Consider the following 20,627-nt stretch of genomic DNA (forward strand, 5'->3'; position numbering starts at 1 on the left):
GCTGAGCTGTCTGCTGGCGCTCTGAAGGTCTGGGGTTTGCAGGAGGAGGTTGCACAAGATGCTCTGTCCCCGTTTCTCATTTTGTACTGAAACTTTGCTACGCGCAACTGGAAAAGCAGCCCTACAAATATCCATGGATATGAAATATTCAGAATTTCATGCTCTTTTTTTAAAAATATCGGTCCACACACTATGTAGGCTCTGTCCCGTTAATGATTTTGATGGTAGTGATTTGTCTGCAATATCTTGGGCCCTTAACTCAGTGCACTTCAGGGTCCAGTAGCTCTTCAATGGTAAACTGGAAATAGAAAGCCAAAGGTGTTTGAACTTCTGCATGGGCAGGTGGGAAGGGAGAAGGGAGCATGCTCTTAGTTTGGTTTCGGCTCCTTGGTTCCGTGGTTTTGGGCCCTTGGGAAAGCACAGCTCTCCTGTACAAATGCAGATGTAGAGGTCAGCCATGACACAAAACTGTGAAATCTCAAAGGATTTTTCACTTCATAGCTGGAGCCTGAACATCCTTTTATTTATTCTTCCAAGCCACAGGTTTTATTCCTGTTACAGGATCTCAAGAACTGCAACACTTCATGAGTGAGAGAGAGGGAGACACGGGGTGAAGAAATTCAAACTCTCAACTACAAATTGCAAGAGAGAGTCTGGGCCAAATGTGCTGGACAGAGAGTGCAAACACCGGGGTGTTTCTAGTGGTGTCAGTACAAAGTTCGGACAAATTTTGGCCTGGAGAGGACGATGTTGGATACACTGTGCTCGTACAAGTTGCTCCTAGTGCCCCGTGGCCCCTCAGCACATTCCTCTACCTGGCGCAGCTCAAAAGGCATTTTAGGAAGACTAGAGCGCCCAAAAATCGTCTGAGCCTTTTTGGATCTCTTTTTATTTGCCTGCGTGGGGCGGCAGACCCACCGGAAGGCAGGATTTGAGCCTCATTTCAGTTACAAGGAGTCCTGATCACCCCGAGGAGCTGCCGGCCGCAGGGTCAAACAGAAAGGTGACACTTGGGGCCTACCAAAGCCCGTGGCCAAACTGACTTGTGCTCTTTGGCAGAATGCTTTTTTGGGAAGTGATTTTTTTTCTTTTTTTTTTTTTCCCCCAAAGAAGTTGTTGTAATGGGTGGAAAGAGGAAGAAGAAGAAGAAGGAGAAAGGGGAGTTCTGAGCCTGGCAGTGGGCAGGGTGAGTGGCCAGAGCCGCTGCTGGGATCTGGTGCTGATCTCTGGCTCCTTCTCGCGAAGTTCTGAGCCCAAAGCAGCTCCGAGGGAGGATTCAGCCTGTGCTGGACTGTCAAGGACACGCACATAGTTCACTGGCTATATGTGTGCCCAAAGTGAAGCATGTGCTTAATGAGGCTCGAGTGCTTTGCTCAGGGCAGAGCTGAATCCGTAATAGCTCCGTGGTTTTGCAGCTTCTGCTGGAAACCGGGGCTAATATTTCCCTGCTTCCTGGGAGATTCGGAGGACAAACTTAGTAGCATTCATGGTCCTCGTAATGATAGCAGGGAAGCTCATGAATAAAAAGCAAGAAATTATGTATCAATGCATCAGGCTCACAGTAATTACTTTTTCCAGCCTATAAACCTATTGTGAACCCAGGAATTTCAATGGGCACGCACGTCACGTACAGTGAGAAGAAAAAATACAAAAAGCTGAAAGAAATTTGAGCTCTGCTATGCTTCTAATATGTTTAATGTTATTGTTCCATTAAATCCCTGCCCTTAATGACCCGAGACATATTAAATAACATTCTCAGGGCTGAAGAAATGCTTCAGACTTCTAATTTTACACATATTTTTCCCTCCTGTGCTCTCAGCCTTCTAGAAGTGTTGTATATTGAAAAACCTCTGTAGAAAACACTCTGCCGCCTTTTTCCTGAAGGGAAGCTGCAGGTAACTGGGCTCACGTGGAGCTCTGTTTGCTCCTGACAGTTTTTCAAAGCTAGTTTTTGCAGCTGTATCATTTTTCATGTTTGCAGTTTGTGGCGAGCAGACAATGTGCAGTGGAGCCCCAAAGGGATAAGTCAAGGGGAAAGAAGACAGATATTGTGGGCTTGGCATGGCAAAAATGCTCACACCGCTTGTTTAAGAGCACAAAGGAATCCAGGCCATGCAGGCACAGAAAATGTTCATGGTGATATAATTTCTTAATGAAGATGTCTCTAAAAAGACACAAAGTATCACTGCAATACCTCATTAATGACGTCTCCTGCTTTTTTAATTGCTGTGAGGCTTTTTTCTCCCTGCTGTGACAAGAGCATTGACCACTTTAACATTGGCACTGGGAACTCTTTTGTTGTGCTGTCAAGTACCTTTTAATCTTTCAGTTCCTGTGTGTCAAGTCAGGTTTCTATCTCAAGGTTGAACCAAACCTTATTTCTGGGTCAAGAATTTTTTTTTTTTTTTTTTTTAAATCTGCACAGTAAATTAGTGACAGGAGCTCTCCAGAGCCTGCCTTTCTTTTCATCTCGTGACTCATTTGTTTTTGTGTGCGAGCCCTGCTTGTTCTGGATGACAGGAAAACATTCCTACCCAACAAGCCCTGCCACAGCCACTGTGGCATCAGTGTTCATCTGTTCTCCGCATTCCCCCTTCCCACCGGCATCTCGAGGAGGGAGACAAAGATGAGTTTGCCGCCAGAGTCCCCCCTTTGCACCCCTGTGATTTCTGGCTGTGTGCTGCCTCCTGTGCAGTCAGCACTCCTTGCATTGTAACCCTCCTGCTGAGCTCCCTGGGCAGGGGGAGGCTTCTGTAAATCAAGGGTATGAAGAACTGAGCTTCTGATTTTGGAAGTGCACACTTTTGGAAGTCCCCACTGCTGGCCATAAACCCCTGGGAGTGTCACTGCTCACTGCAGAAGCACCCCTGGACAGAGCTCGCTGCAGCGGTTGGAAAAGCATCCTTATTTCCCTTACCCCAGCATCCAGCGGGGCTGCTTTTCCGTAATAACTGAGATCAGACCCGTAATGTTGGAAAAACTCATCTTACCTCAAACTTGTGTGCTTTCTAACACTATGCCTGCCTTTTAAATTTAAAGATTCCCGAAAGAAAGGCAAGGGGAAAAAAAATCGCTGTAGCACCTCACAAGTGTTTGCAGGGTGCAGGGCAAATACAGGCAAATGTTACAAAGAATGATCCTACTTGTCTGGTCCCATCATGTCCAAACCACAGCAGGCGGTGTTAGATGTTGCTGTATGTGCTGGATTATTCATTAAATGACTCTCTGTCCATCCAGCTGGAGCTGGGTAGCACTGGAGCACATCTCTGGTTTTGTAGGGCTTACCTGCTCTGTGACAGCATTTCATTTTGCTTTCTTCACAGCCACCTCCTAAATAATAATAACAACAAGAATAAGAATTAAAGAACAAGAATAAGAATAAGAGTAAGAAAAAGAATCACATCAGCCTGTGAATCTGAGCTGTGACCAGGCGGAGAGCTCAGCACCCAGCACACCCCGTCTCCTCAAATTCCCAGGGGACAGGAAGGGGACCAGTGGCTGTCACACCAAAAAGCAGGGTGGGGAACTCATCCTGACAAATGTGCTTACACTAATAGATTTTTTTCCATTTGCTTTTCCCATGGTGACAGTCAGCTACTTACTGGGCAGAGCTGGAAGTAATAGTCTGAATTGCTGAAGGAAATTTTCCCAGTTGATCAAACTTGTATGTGTTTTGTGCTGATCAAAGATTCTCTTCATGTCTTATGCATTTGAAAGCACAAAAGAATGAATGAAGAAAGAGCTATTCTTCTGAGCTGGTAGACAATGAAATGATGATTGGTGAGATTATGCCTTGACTTCACTGTCAGCACAATGTCAGTAAAAGCAACAGTATAGAGAAGGTGCATTTTGAGATATTAATACCACTAAAAGAAACAGAAAAGCCCCCCAAAAGAGGAAAATGTCTGGGTGTATTATTATTTTTATAGTTTAGTGGAGAATAAAATGAATTTTTCATATTCTTGGATCATACTATTTGCCCTGATTATTCATCCTTTCATATCCTATCTGCTTGTGTAGGCAGGAGTGGCAACTCAGTGTTTTGCTCAGGTGAAAATCTGCTTATTTATTTATTTATTTTCTTACTTACTTACTTACTTACTTATGTAGACATGTGCTTGGAATGGCAGGAACCTTCCACTGGTGCTGCTCCTAGCAAGGGACTGACTTTTCCCAACATTTTCACAAATGCCCTGACCTGTGTAGAGGAATTAGAGGTTTCTTCTTTGTCTTGTAGCAACGGTGCTGGTTTTAATGGCAAAGCCTAAAATAGGCTTTCAGGGCTCTGGGTTGGTTGGATTTTTAATGAATTAAAAAGAAATTAATTGTGCTTAGTAAAGGAGGGGCTTCTGAGCTGAGGAATCTACCAGTCTCGAGGCGTTAAGGCTTCATTCCCAGGCCTTGGCTTGGGGATGCTCTTTCCAGGAATGGGAGCCAGTTGTTCTGGTGTGTTTATCACATGCATCCCCCCTCAAGGCGCTCACATCAACTGCAGCAGGTGTCTCTGGGATGGTTTTGCCCTGATCATGGAATGAGGAAGAAGAGCAAGGCTGGAAGTAAGCAGGGGAGGAAGGCCAGCACAGCAGGGTGAGAGGGCTGTAGCTGTGGCATCACAGAAGTACATTTTGAAGATCATGTTAGAGCAACGTCTGTCAAGCATGGTTTAGTTCTAGCTGATCTCACCCTGGGGCCAGGGAACGGGCTGGGTGACCTCCTGAGCCTCCTTTTGTTTTTCCACTGGAAGCAGAAAGAAAACCCACCTCAATACCCTGTTTCCCTGTGGATTTTCTCTCCCTCTTCCCCCCATTGTCCTTCTGTGCCAGGTTACAAGATATTTATGTGTACAAATGTGCTTTCAGAAGTGTATTGTTATTCTCTGCATAAGAAGTTTATGATTTATGTTAAGCTAACTGGTCCTTGAGCATGTGCTGTTGTCAAGCTCTCTCCGTCTGCTCAGGAGAAAAGCTCCCCGGGGCTGGCACACAAGAGCATGATCTGGGTATTTATCCTTTTGGCAGTTTGCTAATTATTCCTATTGCTATCACATCCCTGAGCAAATTTCTGTCTCTCTGCCACAGTAAATATTCTCTCATTTTTTCGAGCTGCAGAGCTGCTACTTAAGCTGGAGAAGCCTGAATATCCTGCAGGGACCCATATTGTCATTTGGTTGATGGCAGTGAAACGGGCCAAACATCCTTTCTGTACCACTCAAATTGCATGTCTTTGCATTCCTGCGTTGGCCACTCGTTTTCTGGCCCATATTCTGCTCTTGTAAACAGCTCCTATCATCCCTGGGAGTGCTCTTTGTAGCACAATGCTTTGATAAAGCCAGAGCCATCAGCTGCCAAGACTCCATAAGGAGTCAGAAATAGACACCAGATATCTCTGCTACTGTAGATGTAGCTGCATTAGCAGTATCATTTCTCTTCCTAAGGACTTACTAAGCCATTAAAATGTATTATAAAATTAAATGGCTTTTTTTCCACCTGTTCTAACCGGTGCCAAGTGCATTGAAAACCCTCCCAGATGATACAACTCTGCATGCAAAAATCTCAGTACCCTCCTAAGGACTGCAGCTGCCTCAGAGACACCTTTTTTTTTTTTTTTTTTTCCATGGGCTGCCTCCTTCACTTAGAATAATAAGCTTTAGATGATCTCAGGGCACTCTAGATCCCCCTGCTGCACAATCCAATTTGACATAAGTGTTGCATGGAGGGGAGGGAGAAAATCTTGCAAGCAGACACCGGACTTTCAGTCTGAGTTTTCTACTAGTACAAAGAAGAAGTTCATCAGTGAGGGCTTGGGAGATTTCATGCCCGTCTGTATTGGAAGAAGGGCTCTCTGGAACTGATGGAGCATCTGTGCTTCAGTGGTGTGCTGGATCAAGGGGCTGCCTGGGGAGCTTCTAAATGCAAAAACTTCCCGAGTCCATTCCAGGCCATAAAATCATTGAAACTGCAGCAAACTGATGAGTGGCCACCTTTTAGTCTTGCATTAACTATCCTTTTAGTCTTGTACTAACTATATTTTGTCATTTAGGTAACACTGTGTATGATCTGTTGAGCCTGCAACTGGGCTTCGGGACAGGTATTTAAACACCTTAAGTGCTCCACAGGAAGCGAGGAAAGCTGCTTTCCAAAGGAGAAGAATAGCAACCTATAGCTGTCGACCCAGTTAATCTCCTCTTACCTGTTCCGATAGCCAAATTATGCTTTTATCAGTGTTAGTCCTGTCCTTGCCAATGCAATTACAAAGCCTCACTGGTTTATATCTCTTAGTGAGTTTGCTGCTGCCCAATTCCCCTGGCTGGGTCAGGCACGGGGCTCTCTCTGTCTGCAAAATGGCCTGACCCAAGCAAACCTGCTCCCTGCTGCAGCAAAGCCCCTAATCATCCCTAATCCCAGCGGCTGATTCCCCTGATTATGTGTCAGGACACGAGGGTAACCTGAAAGGAGCTCTTTTCCAGCCACCACTTCCTCTCATTAGTTCAGGGACGTGGGTCTGACACAAGAGGTGTCTCCGAGACGTCTCTGGGCTGCAGCATGGGAGGACAGCATGTGTCTGTCAGGATAACACTTAGCTCACGTTGGGCTCTTTGCCCTCTTTTCTGGCTTTCTGGCTGCTCTACAGATAATAGAACCCCTCCAGAGCAGAGGAAGTCTGGCACTGAGCGGGATTCTTTCGAGTAATGCGCGGCCCTGGTGGGTATTAATCCTGGTAGTTTAGGCAGGTGTATGCAAGTGATCCTGGAAACTAAATACAGATTTCCAGGCTAAAGGTTTGGTTTTTATATTACTGTTTTCTGAAATACCAGAGAGTTTGTAGAGTCTGCAAGTCTGCGGTCACCCTGTGGTGATTTGGTTCATGAACAGCTAAAAGAAAACTCCTGAGAAGTTATTATTGTTGAGGCTGGGGTACCAAGTAATTGGAAAAAATATTTTTAAAAGTTTACAGAAACATTGAAGAGAATCTTGAGACTTTACAATTATTTCTGAATACAAATCACTGTGTTAATTTCTCCAAATACTACTGAACACCAAACCAGGTCCCAACCATAGCTAGAATGGAGCTGACTCACCAAATTCATTCATGACTGTTCATTTATCAGAGAAGCTTTCTCTCTTCTGTTTGTAAACATGACTCACTTCTACAGCCACCAGATCAGATCACAGTTGCATCTTGTCTTGTGTCAACACAATCGTGTCCCTGTCCTGTTTAAAATCATTCTTTGCTTCCTAGTTTGTTTTTTTTTCTGAGTTGTTCCGTGGTGGGAAAATCTTCATGGGCTTTGATTTCCCCTTAGTTCTGATCCCTTCCCTACACGTGTTACCATGCTGATTTGTCTTTTCCTCATGCTGTAATTGGGCTGGTGCCACTGTGTAATTTTTAACTGTGTGCAGTATCAACAGACCTCCATCTGTCTCTCCTCCAGAGCTTCCAAGCCTGCCGTTATAAATATCTGCCAAATCCTTCTCCAAAGAGAGGATCACCAGATTCCAACTGTTTGCAAAATAAGAGCTGCTGCCAGAAATCCTCTCCCACCGTCTGCAACCTGCGCAGAACCTGTCCCTGCTCGGTGTGGGGTGGCACTGCTGGGCACTGAGGAGCTCAGGCTGGAATTCATTGTCCTCCTGAAGCATGTGCTGCTGCAGAGGGTTCTGCTTGTTGGTCTCTCTGCTCAAGTGTCTCATTATATGTGTCATTTTATTAGACAATAACCTTCAATAACCATCAGGTGATAAAACCAAACTAACTTGTAGGTAGGGGGTGAGGGGTTTTTTTTCTTTTGAAATGCAGTTCTGATTTAAAACATGCTGTGGGGTGGATGAGTTACAGTGTTGTTTCAAAAGATGTTTTACTTGACCTGGAAGGGTCTGGGAGTTCATTCCCCTTTCCCAGCCTGTCACTTAGGGGCTGAAGACCAGTTGCCATGATCTGAAGCTGAAGTAACTGACTGGATTTGCTGAGAGTAGTTTGATCTTCCACCTCTCTATATTTTTACATCAGAATAGACCATTAGAAGAATTAGCAATAAACAGACTTGATTAGATTGTGGACAGTTAAAAAAAAAAGGCAATTTTTAACATGGATAAAATAAAATTATGTATCAACACAGTTGGATAAATTAAAAATTTTAGATTATGATGAAAACACTTGAAGCCATTCTGATTATCAGCCTGTTAATGGCATTGGTTCAAAGCTCTGTTAGACTCATGTGGCTTTATAAGTTCAGTTGTGAATTTTGGGCTACGGTCCACACACATGTTAGTGTTTGCTGGTGGTATGGCAGCTTGCTCTGCCTGGGGAATTCCCAAGGAACCTCTTCAGGTACTGCTGCAGACATCAAATTAAAAATAACGGTCTGCTTGAATAAAAATCTGTCTAGGTAATGTCAGATCCAAGGAACCAGGTTTCTGTTTTATCCCTAGAAGATTGGAGAAAGTCAGCACAAAGGATATTTCAAGGTTATTTCAGGAGAAGGTTTTGTGTTTGGATCTGCTACATCTTTGTTCTGGAGAGTTCTGCAGAGGAGTATGAGGGATGTAAAGCACCTTGAGGGGGTCCTTCCAGTCTACTTTCTGAATGACGCAGTATTTTGTGTTGGACAGGGGCATGGACCATGTGGAAAGTGGCTGGAGAGTGGTTTTTGTAGAGGGAAGCACCTTAAACACTGAAGAAACTTGGGAGTTTGTTTCATGATGTGTCATCAGGTTCAAAAAATACTGATATTTCCATTGTCTAGATTGCGCTGTGGGTTTGGTGTCCATTTTTGAAGGGTTTAGGGCAATCCATTTCTTGTCTTTCTTAGAAGGGTGTGCTACCACTTAATAATACATGATGACAGCAGAAAAAATATGTACAAACAAACCTGAGCCTGCAGGACAGCTGTACTTACTCCCAAGTGAAAAATACCCGCAGCCATTGCCTTGGGTGGCAGGGGGCACAGGGAACAGTGAGAGGGAGCAGGGGCTGGGCTGGGGCAAGGCTGAGATCCAGCCCTCAGCTAAGTCTCATTTTCTGGAGCAAGATTTTGTCATAAAGGAACAGGTTTTTTTGTTTTTTTTTTTTGTTTGTTTTTTTTTTTTTTTGTCTGAGTGATAAAAGCAGATGGCATTGATTAGCTAATTAGGAATATTTTCTGCACCTTATCAGCCGTGCTTGATGTGCGTAAAGTTTGTGAAATCTTGGGGTGAGGATTTGTTGAAGAAATCAACTCTTTTAAAAGCTGGAGAGGAGGGAAGGTTACATTCAGATATGTAATTTTATCTCCAGCAGAAATAGGTTAATCTTCTTCCTTTGAATTCATATTCAGGGCTCATTCCTTCATTTTTTAGGGGAATGTGCACAGTGACGTTGCAGCTCTCCTAACTCTTGTCTTGACTGCTTAGTGCATTATGTGATGTGCCAGAGGTTCTGCTCTCCCCTGTTCCTCTTTGTGGGCGTACTTCTTGCCCTTTTGCATTTCTAATGGAGACAAAGCAAAATACCACTTCTTACTTTGTGGCAGGCTCACTTTCAGCAGATGTCCTTGTGAACCCTTTGTCCTTGTGAGTCGTTTTTGTGTCCTTGTGAACCCTCTGTGGCCACAGCAGCTCCCTAGCAGGACTTCTGCCAAGTGTTGGCCACCTCCATGACCACTGCTGTGGTCAGTGCTGTTTTGCCAGAGCACCCCTGGGGTGTATAAGGCCACTCTGACCTTGAGTTCTATTGGACACAAGACAAATACCTTGATGTTGTTCATCATTTAGGGCAAGATGCAGTACCTTGCCAAGATGTGAATCTAAAAAAGAATGTCTGAAAAAGGATATCAGGCTTTTAAACCCTGCTGGGTGCACAGCAAATTCTTCACACAGCCAAAAACCACGAGACTTAACTGGTTTCTCCAGCAGCTTGGAGAGCCCTGGGTGGGTCTGTGGGCAGACAGCAGCTCTGGTAGTCACGGTGGTGGGTGGACACAGCTTCAGGTCCCCAACAAACCCAAAATTAGGACTTCAGTGGAGGTTTGAGCTTTGCTCCAGCAGCACCCCAAAGCCTCTCATGCGCAAGGTCCCTGTTCAGGAGCTGTCTTTAATTGCCAGCAGGCAGCACGGGTGACACATGAGCTGTCAGCTGGGCCACCTGTGACACCGGGAGTGATAAAGAGCTTTGTTCTCCTCTTCTGGAGAGCTGTCCTCCCTTGCAGATGCTCTGCAGGCAGCTTTGCTGTGCTTATCTCCCTCTGAGGACTTCAAAACAGGTTGAGGTGAGACCCAGACATTGCACTGGTCAGCTGTTTGAGTTATGCTCCTTCCAAAAGGACTGGAAGTTGCCTGAAGTGAGACAGAGATTTGCTCCTCTCTTCCCCAGAGCTTTGTATTTTCCATGTACAGTGATGTGGAAGCTTTAGCCTTCCTATTTCCAGCCTTTCTATCAGAACTACATTTTTATTGGTTCTTAAACTGAAGAAACAACAAATTCTGCATCCTCTCTCTCAAGCACAGTCTTGTTAATGTTCTTTGAAACATGACAAGTGTCGTGGCCATCAAACTGCAATGATCCCATTCCTTCTGAAATGAGAAAAACATGTCACTTTTGGCTCTCAATAATACAAAGGGAGAGGCATATTCTCGATGGGAGCTGCATGGCTGCCAGAGATGAAAGCAAAATGTTATTACTTTTGGAAATTTCATAATTGCAGTTAATGATAATTTAATGAAATGACATTGTCTTCACCGCTATCGCTAATGAAATGTTTGAGAGTGATAAAACAGATCTTGTTAAATAGAGCGAGAGTTTGGAGTGGAACAGCTTTGTGACAGCACACTGCCTGCACAAATCTTGAATTCCTATTTTTTCGTTAGAGTAGTTTAAGAAAGAAGATAAAATGAAGGCTGCATGGCAAATAATGCACAAATGAGGTATTTAAAGGTCTTCCATTAAGCAAACAATACTGAACTCTTGAACAGCATGCTGATGAGTGAGCACTGCTCCTTAGGAATGCTAGCCCTTCATTAAAACACTTCCCTTGTTTTCCTTTGCAGGCAAACCAGAGAACAAGAAACCCCACCTGACTTTTTTTACTTCTCAGACTATGAGAGGCATAATGCAGAAATAGCAGCATTTCATCTGGACAGGCAAGTAGAACGGATTTGCATTAAAAGAAAAGGGGAAATATCGTGATAAGTTGCTGCACTTGGCCATTCCTCTAACTGTAACTGATTTTTTTTAAGGGGAAAGTGGAACAAAGGTGGGCAAATGCCATGAATAAATGAAATGGTAGATCATGAAAGAGTAAGTTAATAATTAGGAAATGAGACTTTGGGAATGAGAAACCTGGCAATAAGTAATTCTCAAAAAGAAAGAGATGTTGTACTGAAGAGAGGCTGAGAAATTAGTTTCCCCTCTGATCTTGAAGTACAAATGGAGAGGACCCTTCTCCCAAGGATTGTGTCACATTAGTGTGAGAGGAGGCTGGCTCACCCCAATTAGCTCCAGGGCGCAGAGATCCAAAGGAGACACAAGGAGACACGGGGAATGGTGTGAGTATTCAGAGAGGAGTAATTGAGATGGAAGGGTGTTCTGGTTTCACAGCAAAAAGCTGTGACTGTCCCGTATCAGGAGCATTTAGGCCACAAGTCAGTGGGAAGGAGAGGGCAGTGGTGGTCATCTCATGCTCCTGTTGCTGAAAATGTCCCCCCTCCAGAGTTAGTGTAGGGAATGGGGTATACCCCGAGACTGCAGCCTGCCCTGCCTGTCCAGATCAGGGGTGGGAATTACTAACTAGTAATTAGCAGCATGTCTGGAAACAATGGCATTTCACTGAGGCGTCTTTCACACTGTGAGAGGCCAAGAAACATCCTTTCAAAAGCACAGAGCTTTGGGGCCACACTTTCAAAAGCACAAAGCTTTGGGGCCACAAGTTATTTGGGGGTGTGTGTGGCATTGCTGCCTTCTGGGATGATGGCTGGGATTATGGGAACATCTCGGTGGGGGGCACAGGGTAGGTTTGCCAGTAAGAGCCAATCCTGATCAGATCCTTCAGGGATCTTCTCTATTTTATTGCCGTTGACCTTGGTGTTGATCCCTTCTGCTTTATATTTGATATTGCTGTCTTAAGCAGATGGTGCTGTAAAAAAACCCATCAGTGGAGTTCCTACGGGGGGTATGTTAAATATCCACACACTAAGCAGGAAAAGCAGTTGCTGCCCAGTGTAGAAAATCTGAACAGCAGACAGTGGATATAAAAATCCTGCCTATGGGGAGACTTTGTATGGGGTCTTTGCTCTTTTACTGTATCTAATAGCAGTGCTTGGTGGGGAGGTTTTTATAATCTGTGAAGGCGGGGGAGTTTGGGGTAGGGAGAGGCTCTTCTCCCAGCCTTTGCCCGTGGGAAGATTTTTGGTCTCAGGGAGATTGTTTAGGTTGGTATAAGGGTATTAAAACAGAGAGGAGCAGAAGGAAATAAATCAAACACATACTAAGGCTGTCAGAAAAAGAATTACATGGTGTTTATGGAAGAAAGAGGCTGAAATCCCATTCCCCAAGTCACTTAAAAAAACTGGTGAGCAAAATGCATGTCATGACAATCATGAAGTAAAAAAAAATAAATTTTTTGCTGTCTCTGGTTTTTGGAATCATTTGTATCTTCGTTTTTATCATGGAAACGTACCCTCCATACTTTCCTTGTATTTTACTCCACACTATGTAGGCAATGTGGAGCTCATCGTATTCAGGACATATTTTGTAATACATTATATGAGGAATTATCCAGTGTAAAGTTGATGGGCTTTATACTCCTTAAAGACCACAGATAAATGTGCCTTCAGAGTGTAATGAAGCTTCCCAAAGCCTATAACTATCATTACATTTTAATCCTTTACATAAACCCTGTCCTGTCCCCCTCCTGCAGGATCCTGGATTTCCGGCGCGTGCCCCCGGTCGCGGGCAGGCTGGTGAACATGACGAGGGAAATACGAGATGTTACCCGTGACAAGAAGCTCTGGAGAACATTTTTCATCTCACCAGGTAGTCCTGGAAATAGCACTCTATTCTCTCTACCCTGCTGAAACACGTACTTAAGGAAACGATGTGTAGATTGCTTAATTGCTCAGATATTTCTAATAAAACTGTCTTCTAGACCTTTGAATAAAAATAAATGTAGAGACACAGCTTGCAAAGAAGACTTTATTGTTTTGAGTTGAGTGCCTTTTCCCCTTGACAAATTATCTGCAGAGAGAGGCTTTTATGTTCGCCAAAGCAATGTATTCAACAAATGTTTTATGTAGAACGATTTCTAAGGCTTTTTTTTCTGGTGCTTTCAGTTTACCCAAAACCTTATTACCCAGCCCATTAGTTATTCAGGGTTGGTTTTTTTTTTTTTCCCCCACTGCAATGTGATCTGTCACTTCTGTTGGTCAGATGCATTTATTTCTGGGTTAGACTGGAGGACCAAACCTAATTTCTCAGAGCCATTCAGGTTTTATTACAACAGGTGTTTGGACAAAACATCAGGAAATAGATGTGTAATATATCCTGCTTCCAGCTCAAATTCTCTGTTGGGCTAGAAGCAACCTGAATTGATCCCAGTCCTCACACTTGCTTCGAAAGCTGACCCAGAAGCTGATACCACTCTCTCTTACTCTTCAGTCTTTCACATTTTGTGGACCTAGTTAAGAATGGAGCTCCACAGGGTGGGAATTTTACAAGCACAGGATAAAACCCTATCCTGCTCACCAGAATATACAACTAGAATAGGGGAAAGTGGGCAAAAGGTGGGAAAAAGTGGCAGCATCTCTGTTTAACATCTGGGATGCTGAGATGGAGGAATGAAGACTCTGAGTTAAGGCACAGAAGTAATGTTTAAGCTTGTTCTTACATATAGAATTTATAGATTATAGGTTCAGTTTAAAGCACAGTGCTGTGTTCCAGTAGCTTAACTCATAGTGTTTCAGCTGTGTGCAAGTGTGCTTTGCTGTGACTTGTGTAAGAGGCAATCTGGAGCAGAAACCTCTGGAGATCTCTCCCTTGCTCTGTGTGTGATTGGCCGGAAGCTGTTTATCCCAGGTCCCTAAAGTCGAGATCCAAAGACTTAATTACAGTTTCTCTCAATGTAGCTGCAACTATTGCTGTTAGCTAGAAACCAGAGCCCTGTCATTGCCAAGCTTTTGCTCTTAAAATCTTTATCACACTTTTCTGATCCCCAATAAAGTCATTATTACGGCTGTTATTTTTAGCTTCATATTTATGTTCAGCTCTGCAGGACACAGTTGAGCAGACAGTTATGTATTCCAGGAGCTTCACTTGTAAAATACATTACATAATTGCAGGAGGTTTCATTTTACCCAGGATTATGAGCACTCCAATTTTACATGCACAGTTATGGTGACAATATATGTTCACCAAACCTGCTGGAGACACCTTTCTGCATTTGCCTTGGTTGCTTTCCCTCCCTCTTTGTCTCTCTATGCTTTTGGGGGTTTTTTTTGTTGGGTTTGTTTTTTTTTTTTGCTTGATTTTTGTAGGTAAATATGCAGAAAAAATGGCAAAAAAATCTTTTGACTGTGCACAGGGTGCTTTGGCTCACTTTAAACAGAAGCCATTTTATTCCTATTTTGGCAAGTAAGATGTGGATTAGTAGATTTGCTTAACTTTGAGGCTCCCTAGGTTATATTTCAAGACTTAGGGGTGAATTTGAATGATTTCTAAGAATTGCAAAACTGTTCTCAGGTACTGAGCAGCTTACAGCAGCCAGAGCAGGGAAATACAGAGTTAAGGCTGCCAGTTCAGATGAAGATCTTTATCTTGCCATTATGAAATTCCAGACATCGAAGCATAATCCTTTATTCAAATTTATTTAGAGGTCTCAGATAAATTCAATTAAAATATTTGATTACTATGAATCGGGCTTTTCTGGAGAATAAAATGCTGAAGCAATTAATTTTTCTTTCCACTTTACATTTCCTGAATCAATATACTTTGGTTAAATCATGTTGGTTACTTGTCGGAGTTCTTCCCTACAAGTCCCCGGTTTAATTAATCACATTCTCATTAACATATGCCCAACCTCTGTCTTGTATTTCATACTGACCTTAAAAGGCAGACATTAATTAATGAAAAAATAACAAAGATCCTAAATTAAGCTTTTAGAAACAACTTGCACAAGCCCAGCAGGCAGCTCAGGCAGCAGATTGAGGGCAGGGAAGGAAGAGAAGAGGGAGGTGCTGGGGTGAGACTCGTGGTCTGGGGGGTGAGGATGAAGAGGGAATAAGGAGCTTGGGGAAGGCTCAGGGGCTGACTGGCCCCTCTGGCAGATGAAGGGCAGCTGAGCCAGCTGGCTTTGAGGGACAGCTGCCTCCAAAGGTGGGAAATTGAGGTGTGACCTCTTGGTGCACACACAAACCAGGCTGGCCACCAGCACAAGCCCATAGAGAGCCCTCTGGGACTCCCTTTCAGGTGCCTCTGTCACTGCATCTCCATCCCCAGCAGTGCTCAGTGACAATTAATGGTCCTGGGGACACTTGGTGCCTGCTGGCAGAACATCCCTCTCCACGCACACATACACAGTTCTTAAAATCAAACGAGCACTAAGTGAAATTGACTTTACTGGGAGATGTTCCCCTCGGGCTGGGAGCCCGTGGTTTGCACCCTCAGAGGGGGATTATTGATGATACTCAGCAGTCACAGGATCATGGAATAAACTGAGTTGGAAGGGGTCCATCAGCTCCTGGCCCTGCACAGGACACCCCAAGGATCCCACCAGGAGCATTGTCCAAGCACGTGTTATCTCGCAGAGCAGTGTGGGGATGTGTTGGAAGAAACCTCAGTGAATTTCCACTCCTGGGCCACCTCCTTTGTCCCATCAGGCGTGGAAATCGGGGCCAGGGAGCCCCAGGCAGCTTCAGAGCACAGTGCTGAGCAGCATCCCTGCTGCCGTGGAAAAGTGACAATGGCTGCGAGCAGGCAGGTCAGTGGATGCATTAGGCTGCACTCAGAGAGAAAGCAGATTGCAGAAAAGTGCACTTTCAGGCAGTTTGGACTTAAACATGAGAAATGGAATTAGGTCAGTAATTATTTAAATTAATTTTACGTCCTTTGCAGCAGGGCAGACTGCAGTAGCCCTGCTACTCTTACAAATGAATGGTAATTTGCTAGGGAAAAAAGAGACATATTAATGATGTCAGCCTTCATTTTGGAAGTAATTGAGGCAGCAGCTTAAAGAAATCAATGTTACACAGCTAGTAAGCACTATGTTTTTGTTCATATTAACCAATTCCAAGGGATTATGGATTTTTTTCCCTCTCAGCATACAATAGCAGATCTGAATTGCCTATTATTTTGAGCAGGTAAATGAAAGAACTTTTCATGCATTGCTGTAGTAAATATTCAGGATTTTTCCCAGTACTGCAATTGCACAGGCTTGCTAAATGTCCTCTATTAACAGTCATGTAAAGCTGAATAAAAGAACTGTTCTGCCAAGCAATTTGCTTTAAGGTATCCCCCCTTGTTCCTTTTCTTCCTGAGAAGAACTATTGTTCAGCTATCAGGAGGATGCAGAGAATGTGCAGATGAGTACACAGACACTCTGCTTCTTAATTGTAATTAGTTGGAGTTTCGATCACCAGACCATGATTTTTGCCTGTATTTCATTAGGAATCACATCCATTCCTCCTCAGATAATGAAAATCAGACACTGCAGCATGGGCTTCTCTTGCCTTTCTGGTGCTTTGGGGAAACAATTTTGGTTTATAGCAAAGAAGGGGTTTGCATGTTGAAAATGCACAGCATCTGAACACTCCAGCATGGATAAACATCCCTCCCTGTCTGGTTTGCCGGCTCTGCTGCTGTTGCCGTTCCTGCCTGCCCTGCAGGAGCACAAATTCCTGGCTGTTGCTCCTTTTGCAGGTGTACTTATGCAGAAACACCTTTATCTGGTGAGAGGAACATATGGTTTGGGGAATTTTAATGAGAGGAGAAGGACTGTGCTCCAGCAGGGAGCTCGTCTCCCCTTTCTCTCTCATTTTCAGAAAGCCAAACCCTGCTCTCAGCGTGGGATTGCCACGAAGCGCTGGGCTTGTGTCTCTAGCTGGAATTTCACCCTCAGCCTGCTGTGCAGAATGTGGGTCACCTACTTAGGTTTCAAAGAGCCTTGCTGCAGCACCTTGAAGTCTTAAATGAGAACTGTGGTTTTCTATATTTGGTGCCTCTTTTTTTTCCCCCTACATTTTTAAGAAACCTTAAAAATGAATGTTTCCCCAGATAATTCAGGCTGCTTCATCTTACTGCTGGTATGTAAGGACTAGGGCAGACATAATAAGATGTCTATTCTCTATCAATCAAGGCAGTTAATTCCTTTAGCAGTAGCTTGAGATCCAGCATCCTTTCACCTTCACTATCCCCAGGAACTGAACAGGAGCTGCAGGGAGCAGGTACCACAGGTCTGAGCCCATGGGGAGCATAACTGCTGGCAGAAAAGGATTTGTTACATTGGATGTAACTTGTCAGTGAGAAAAATACTTGTGGTTTTACTGCAAGTTCACTGTCTTACTGACTGGACACATCTTGGCATTGGTCAGGACTGGAGCAGGCAATGGGGCTCTGTGGGGGATCAGTAGCTGGAGGGTCCTGGCAGGAATGAGTGGGATGAGTGGCTGGCATGGTGCAGAGCACACGCGCTCACTGCACAGCCCTGCAGCAGCAAACACCAGCACTGGCAGAGCCCCCAGCTCTCCTCAAGGTTTACCTGGATACCAGTGTGTGATTACTGCCAAGTGATTTGCCCCAGTTGCTTTTGTTACAATACAGAGCAGGGTTTCATTGTTCCCGAAGCTGAATACAGAAGCAAACTATTAAACAGAGTATTTATCTTCCCAGTGAGCAAAATGCTGTGTTTAATACAACTCCTTTTCCTTGAAAGGTCAGATTTACATAGCGAGCAGCAGAGGCTGTGATGGTGTGGGGTGCATTTGTGGGCCTTTTTGCTCTTTACAAAACTGATCCCGCAGGAGATAAATGAACACTGACTTCCTGCTGCCAGGTGGAAGTCAGGTCACAGAAACCCTGGAAGATAAGTTATCTCAGGCAGTCAAGACAAATCTGCATGGTTCCCTCTCTCCACAGATGAGGGGGTGATGCTGAGACAGCTGAATTGAAGCCCAAGCCCCACTGCAGCTTCAAATCAGCAGAAACACAATTTTTGAGAGAGGATATTCTGCTTGGTAAAACACTCAAATTGCAAACCCAGAAGTACAGATATGTTGGGTGATCCCCTTCCTTCCTTCCTTCCTTCCTTCCTTCCTTCCTTCCTTCCTTCCTTCCTTCCTTCCTTCCTTCCTTCCTTCCTTCCTTCCTTCCTTCCTTCCTTCCTTCCTTCCTTCCTTCCTTCCTTCCTTCCTTCCTTCCTTCCTTCCTTTTGTAATTTCTGTTCTTCCTTTTCCCTAAAGTACTTTTCTTTTCCTTGAGTAACTGTCAACAAGCCAAAGAGTAAATATTTCTGGACTTAGCCAGGATGTATTTAACTGCTATGATCCAACCCTGTGAATATGAATATACAGTTTGGTTAGTTGTTCTTGAGCATGGCCCTTGTGAGTCAGTAACAGCAGAGTGATGCACAAAGGCTGTCTTAAAGTAATCACAGCTTCATGGACAACTCAGGTGACCATCAACAGAGAAAGTTGGACATCAGTGGGAAACTGGGACAGATTGTCAAGTAGCAACACATCAGCCATTATAGTGTGGTCATTTGGAATAATTCCATGGTTTAACAGCCAGCCCCAGATAATGCAGCTAATTAATCAAAAGCATCATGACACCTTTTTGCTGTTCCATGTTCCCCTACTTCTTTTTCAAACACACCTCCTTGCTCTGTTCCTCCCTCCCTCCTGTCATGCCCAGAGTTGTCCCCTGTCCTGGCTCACCATCTCCCCTGGGCACTCAGCTGTGTGCAGCTTTGGGCTGGGGGATGTCACAGTGACGTGCAGGGCCATGTGCTGCAGGGCATCACTGCCGTGCCAACCCACCACTTACCTTCCTGTGGCAGGCAGGGAATCACCTCCCGCTACTCCCAGCCCTTCCTGCCTCATTTACACTGAGCCTGCCCAGAGGGAGAGGAGCTCAGAAACAATATTTGAATTTAGAGGCCTTATGGGGAATTAGGAAGCAATGTGACTTCTCAGCTTCACGCATTACCGTGAGGAAAGGGCACAGTCTTCGTCTGATGACATTTTATGTGCATAAAGCAATGTCACCTGAGTTGTAGCACACTGGCAAGAGCAGCAGTGTGCTCCTGTTGCTGTTCACAGTCCAGCACTGGTGGGCTTTGGGGGTCAGCTGCTCTCTTACCTTCAGTGAATTCCCATGGGCAGGGTGTTCTTGGAAAGGGGTGGGTGTTCCTGTTGGTACAGAAATATGTGGTGGAAGTTCTGGGGAGGTTTTCAAGGTAACACACGGTCCAAAAAACCTGCTGCAGATTCTTTTCTCTGTGGTTGTTGGAGTAACGTGAGGTGTGGAGGAAGGAATTTGTGTTTGAGATGTGTGCTGACAGCGTTACGTCCGAGCTATTTCCACCTTCCACACACACCCCCGCAGGACTCTTGATGGGAAATAATTCTCCTTGCAAAAACTGCCAGTTCTTCTCATACCAGCAAGGAGATGAATGAAGTGTTCTCTGTTCTTAAAGAAACGAGCCAAGATTTTGAGAAGTGACTTAATTTTGGGCACATGCCACTTGTTCAGCTGTGGGGTTTGGGGTTCCAGCCTGGGGTAGCAAATAGCTCCCAAGGAATGTATCAGTCTGGGAAAATGAAAGGAGAAAGGACAGGATTAAAAAAAAATAGGTTTGGGGAATATAAATAGACTGGAAATAGTCACAAAGAGCTTAGCACAGGGCGTGATCCCAGCCACTGAAATCAATGTCTTTCTAGTGGTTTCAGTGGAGGAAAACTATGTGTGGTAACGGGTTTGGATTTATTTCTACTCTTACATACATCAGTGCTTTTATAAATTTTCAGTACTAATTTAAGGGTAGGCTTTAAAGCTCTTTTCTTTTCTTTGCCAGCCAACAACATCTGCTTCTATGGGGAATGCTCCTACTACTGCTCAACAGAGCACGCCCTGTGTGGGAAACCAGACCAGATCGAAGGGTCCCTGGCTGCTTTCCTGCCTGATTTGTCATTAGCAAAAAGGAAAACCTGGAGAAACCCTTGGAGGCGTTCCTACCACAAGCGCAAGAAAGCAGAGTGAGTAGTGGTGAGCAAAGCTGCACAGGGTGGCAGGGAAATCACCCAGGCCCTGGCCTCAGGACAGCAGCTGGGTTTTCCCAGGGCAGGGACAGGGCACTTCACGTGCCAGGAGCTCCAGTTTATGGCCCTGAATCCAAAAGGACCTTCAGTGGCACAGTTCCCTCATGGGACAGACACCTCCAGTGGCATTGACAGGATGCAAGGGGACCTGTCTAAGTCCTGTCAGAGGGAGAAAGATTCACTGCTTTCAGCAGCCCTAAACAAGTCTCGGATGTTTGCACCTTATGACTGATGGTGCAGCTGGTCTCCTAAATCCTGGAGCTACTGGCCAGACAGTTTTCAGTCTTGTGATTTTCTTCCTTTTTCATCAGTCACAATCTTCCTTGCTTGTCTGCATTGCTGGAATTTGCT

General features: G+C 44.6%; 1 protein-coding gene across 1 annotated transcript in view; it reads left to right on the forward strand.

Moving 5' to 3' along the window:
• Positions 1-20,627, forward strand: part of FAM20C (FAM20C golgi associated secretory pathway kinase) — a 58,039-nt gene that overhangs the window by 33,485 nt on the left and 3,927 nt on the right. Inside the window, exons 4-6 of the mRNA XM_066197813.1 lie at positions 11,022-11,114; positions 12,890-13,005; positions 20,033-20,213. Of these exons, the coding sequence (XP_066053910.1) occupies positions 11,022-11,114; positions 12,890-13,005; positions 20,033-20,213 (390 nt within the window). The remainder of the gene's footprint in view (positions 1-11,021; positions 11,115-12,889; positions 13,006-20,032; positions 20,214-20,627) is intronic.

Source organism: Chamaea fasciata, unplaced genomic scaffold (genome assembly GCF_029207755.1).
Source record: "Chamaea fasciata isolate MVZ Bird 193981 ecotype frontalis unplaced genomic scaffold, bChaFas1.0.hap1 SCAF_16, whole genome shotgun sequence".
In the NCBI taxonomy this organism is placed as follows: domain Eukaryota; kingdom Metazoa; phylum Chordata; class Aves; order Passeriformes; family Sylviidae; genus Chamaea; species Chamaea fasciata.